This window comes from Buceros rhinoceros, unplaced genomic scaffold, assembly GCF_000710305.1.
Source record: "Buceros rhinoceros silvestris isolate BGI_N320 unplaced genomic scaffold, ASM71030v1 scaffold6014, whole genome shotgun sequence".
NCBI lineage: Eukaryota > Metazoa > Chordata > Aves > Bucerotiformes > Bucerotidae > Buceros > Buceros rhinoceros.
In genome coordinates this window covers 1-4,803 of record NW_010407558.1, presented here as the reverse complement: position 1 = coordinate 4,803, position 4,803 = coordinate 1, and the positions used below count along the sequence as shown (strand labels likewise).

The following is a 4,803-nucleotide window of genomic DNA, read 5'->3' as shown; positions in this document are numbered from 1 at the left end:
GAAAGAGTTTATATAGCGTGACTTTTAAAGAGTATTAATTTAGATGAGTGGACTGTGGCAGAAACATTTCCATCTCCCAGACTTATTCAACTCCTCCTGTTCTTATGTGTTCCCTGTTTCTGATTCATGCAACCAAGTATTCGGGGGTTTTTACGTAAAACAATCACTGAATAAAATTACACAAAGAGCCTTGAGAGAAGGAACCAGAGCCCAAATGCTGACCTTGCCAGTAGATTATGGAATCAAGCTAATACTTGTTCCTTCCCTCTGAATAAGTGATCTCAGTATTTTTTTGACGCTTCAGAAGACACAAAAATGTTTCCATTAAGAACGGCCTATAGTTCTGGGCATTTCTTTTTGAAAGTACAACGCCCACTTGACTCATCTGTCTTTGTGCAAACCCCTGAGTCAGCAGCACCTCAAATCTTGATTTGACATTACATTGCCTTTGACGATAATAACAGCTCAAGCTGTTTCTGCCACTTCTTCACCATGAGTTGTGTTTCAAACCCCACACATCTCTCCTTTATTCAGGTAATGCTTTTTAAGCCAGATCAGCTTCTTGATCTATTTTACAGGACAGATCTACAAAGAACAGTTTCAGCATGAGTGGGAAGGCAGTATAGTGTAACATGGGGACAGGAGTATATTAACTTGGTACCGGTACTGAGGACGGTGCATCATCATAGCCATGACACTGGCTAAAACTGAGCCTGTAACTGGTGGTTGCAGATGTAGGACACACCTCAGCCCCTGAAGAACTGAGTTGCTGCTAGCAGCTAAAGGCAGTGAGTTGATCCACGATTAGTACAATATTTACGGACACTCCCCAACTGTGGAGGACCTGAGTTGCTGTCTATTAAATTGGGGGTGGGAGGTGTTTGCTTACACTTTTTAAACTCCTTGTGAGCACTACAATTAACAAATTGAGAAATACTATCTGATTATTAAAACACTGTCCTGGCTAGCAACGGACGTATGTGGGTTCAAATTCTCAGAAGCAAAGGAGAAATTTGATTTGTACATCCCACTTCTCGTGTAAATGCACTAACTCCTTCATCAAAGGGTGGCATGATCACCTCTTCTGCATATCCCATGGTCTTCAAAACTCTCAGTTTAAAAGAAATCAACAGTCATGGTTGCAATTTCCAAAGGTCCCTGATCTAACCTGCCTTCCATTAATATGAAAGTGCATTTTCTAGAATAAAAGCATGAAAGGTTCTCAATACTCAACAGCAAAAATGTTCAACAGAATCAGAGCAATGTATTTTCCAAAAATTAATCCTGCCCACCACCCAAACTATTTTAACTGAAGATTAAAAAAAGAAAGGGTCCATCTGAAGCAGATACTGACCTTTCATTTATTCCCTGAACAAATGCCCAGGATAATCTTAATTCTATTGAATGTTACCTGAGCTGCCTCTAGCATATCAATTACATCACCTTACTCCCTCCTCCTCATGCCACAAAGCTTCACCTTTTCTTATATATCTCTTTCTGACATTTCTTTTACTTCTCTAATTAAGCATCTGAGTATTATCCTGCACACAAATTTTGACTTGTGTTCCCCAGCGCTGACTGTAATTCTGAATTCTCCCCTCTTCGTAACCACAGCTTCTAATACAGCTTCCCTCCTCTTTATTTGCTGGCTCCTGGCCAGCTTCTAGCCTGAGAAAAGTGGAAACAACCAGCAGGAGAAGCAGGTCATTCTGACAAAAAGAAACAGAGAGGAGAAAGTGAGGGAGGTTAAGGTGAAGAAAGATAGGTAAGATTTAGTCTAACGTAAAACTAGAGCCTCCAGTGAAAAATTCACCTCTTAAAGCATAATCCACACAGAACTTAAAAATTGCCAAATCTTCAGGTAATTCTGATCAGGCTTTTTTTTTTTTTTTCCTTAGAGTCAGTCTCTTAAGAGGAAAACAATTAGACAGCAAAGAAAGAAAGAAAGAATTGAGAAACAAAAGAGCCGCCTGTATGGTGGTTACTAATGTTGTTTCTGACAACTTGACTGAAAGAAAGACAAACAACAGTTACCACAACTGGGGATGGCGTTTATAACCCTGCAGGCACCCATGATTCACCAGGTTTTGTTTAATCACAGTGAGCTAGAAATTGCTTAAAGGTGCGATTAAGAATTTGGATTCACTGTAAGTTGTTGTATTTCTCTCCTACAAAACCTAAGCTGTATCCTGGTGAGTTAAAACCCAATAAAGGGTTTTGAAAATCAGGGTAAAAAAGCAACTCAGAGTTAAAATTAGAACTATCAAATAATGATGTATTTGGGCAGGGGATAAAAAATATTTTAAATTACATTATTTTCCTTCAGCACAGTGTATTGACTGTTCCCAGAAACAACCATTTGGGGTAAGCAGTAATCAAGCTAATGTTCTCGGACCCATAAGGGACTGTGAAAAAATGTTTAAATTATAGGAGACATACTAAGGAGATCATTAGCTCTTAATCATTCACGAAAAGCGTCAGTGGTTTTTATAAGCCGATCTACAAACCAAAGTTCTCACACCATTTTTTCCCCTCCTTAACAAAAGTTGGTAGTCAAGACACTGGAACCTTTATTAGGGCAATTAAAAGCCTCCTTTTGTTCCAGAGAATTCTTTGGAACAGTTCCTCCAGGGGCATTCACCAGGAGCAGCAGCACAACCCAGTTGCTTCAGACTTCTTTACGCAAAGGACCTACAACAGCATATTTTTAGAGCATCTGGCACGTTGGGATTTAGACAATTGTTACCACTCAGTTCAACCAGTGGCACCATGAATCCAGTTCAGCATGTGTGCGCATGCCAGCTTTTCTTAGAGTGTTACGCTGCTGCACCGACTATCAGTATATCTGATTAAAATACAGAAAGTTCACTTTCCATTAATCTTCTTGGGAAAAGGAGACAAATCAAACCTTTCAAGGTTGCTGGGAGTTATTTGACTTTTTTCCTCCTCTCCTCCCTAACTTAGTTTTTGTGTCTGGAGGAACCAACACCTGACCTAGGCATTTTTTGATCCCTCAAGGACCAATACAGAACCAGCAGAGTGTTACAAGTCAGATATGAGGGGCATTAGCCAGCTGTGGGAGAAATCCTGCATGCTGCCTGCCTGTATTATGTCTGGCTCAAATCTAGACAGTGTGTCTCAGTTTACTGAACAGTAAAAAAGAAAAAAAAACTACAAAAAAAGAAAACTTCTAGTGCTATACCTCTCAGTCTCCCTGTATTTAAACTGCCTATGGTACAATACAGAACTGCTTAAAGTTTAGACTGCAATTAGCTTTGCTCCAGTTTCGGGGAACCACAGTCAACGTAAGAAAAGTATGATTTAAAAAACCACTTGCACTCACAAAGGCACCGTGGTGAGGGGAGTCAAATTTTTTTACAGGATTGGGATCAGTTAAAACATAACATGCAAACATCAGCGTAAACGAGAGGAAAAAAGGTGTTTAAGTAAGGTTTCTCAGCTCTGTGAACTAACTTTATTAAAAAATCCTATATAAACTGGTAATAGATCCATATGTTGCAAAATTACTGCTGTATTACCTTAAATGAAGGAGAATAGCCATCACTTTGCCAGTGTTTGAATAATCTGCCTGTTAAAAGGTAGGGGAGGGGGTAGAGGTTAGAGCTACTACTTCTCTCTGATTCTCTCTTAACCCTCACTTTCCAGAGTATGACAAAGACTCTGAAACAGGCTTTTAGAGAGAGCTGAAAAAAAAATGAATGCAGTGCTTAGTCACCACAAAGCTTCCCATAAAACAAAAGCAATATAATTTTGTCATTGTTCCCCCTTTGGGGATTTTCCCTGGCCAACGCTTCCTGCGGGAGCCTGAGCACAAGCACAGCGCTACCGGGTAGATAGGAGGCGCCATAATTGTCATTCAGTAACAAAATAAAAAGAATCGTCTCACCTTTGAACACCGCTCCTGTCTCTTAAACACACATTGGAAATCTGTGGAATCATCTCCACAACTCTCTTGGTTGGCTCGGAAATGATGCTTTTACAGTCTGTCTGAGTCTCCTTTTGCTGCAATAGCTCCTGTTTGGCATATTCTTTGAGCCTCTTGTACAGCGTGCGCAGGCCCTGGGCAGTGCGAGGAGGGCGGTCTATTCCGATGGCATTGTAGTTATCAGCTATGATATCCCAGCACTTGTTTTTTTCCACTATTACAGAATGCTTATTGGTATGTTCCTCGAGAATTTTAACGTACGGCTTCACGAGTTTTAGCAAATCGAGCTTTTCAGATAAGGTAAAATTAGAAGATCTGGCCTTCCCAACCATTGTTATCTTTGAATTAAGGAAGCCGTTTCCGAAGCCACCATGCAGTCCCTAGCTCTGCTCAGCTCTTTTTCACAAACAGAAAAAGATCAGGCTTAACTAGGCTAGTCTCATTTAGGCCCACGCCTACAAGGGAGGGTTTATTAAAATTCCTTCAGCTTAAGCTGACGCAGGTTCAGGAAATCTGCTTAAGCCAAGCCTGACCTACATAAGGCTTCAGACTGAAGAAGACGAGAAGAAACGAGCAAAATACACTTTTGTATGAAGAGACCAGACACACGGATTTAAAAACATAAAGGTTTAAAGATTAGCACGTTACCCAGCTAAAAATTACCTAATTTAGCCTGAGTAACAAGCTCTGACACATCTCCCTAGCTCGCTCTCACGTATCTCAAACTAAAACCGCGCTCGAGATGATTTTACATGTAATGACGTCCCCAAAAAAGCAACAATTGCCTTGCGAGAGGCACGGAGCGTTTCGGGGCGCGGGCGGCGAGCGGCGGGCGCAGCGTCTGCAGAGCGCTCCCG

At 41.0% G+C, this 4,803-nt stretch overlaps 1 protein-coding gene across 1 annotated transcript in view; it reads right to left on the bottom strand.

Moving 5' to 3' along the window:
- Positions 1-4,348, bottom strand: part of FSBP (fibrinogen silencer binding protein) — a 5,483-nt gene extending 1,135 nt beyond the window's left edge. Inside the window, exon 1 of the mRNA XM_010134506.1 lies at positions 3,908-4,348. Within this exon, the coding sequence (XP_010132808.1) occupies positions 3,908-4,278 (371 nt within the window). The 5' untranslated portion in view covers positions 4,279-4,348. The remainder of the gene's footprint in view (positions 1-3,907) is intronic.
- Positions 4,349-4,803: the final 455 nt, after the last annotated feature.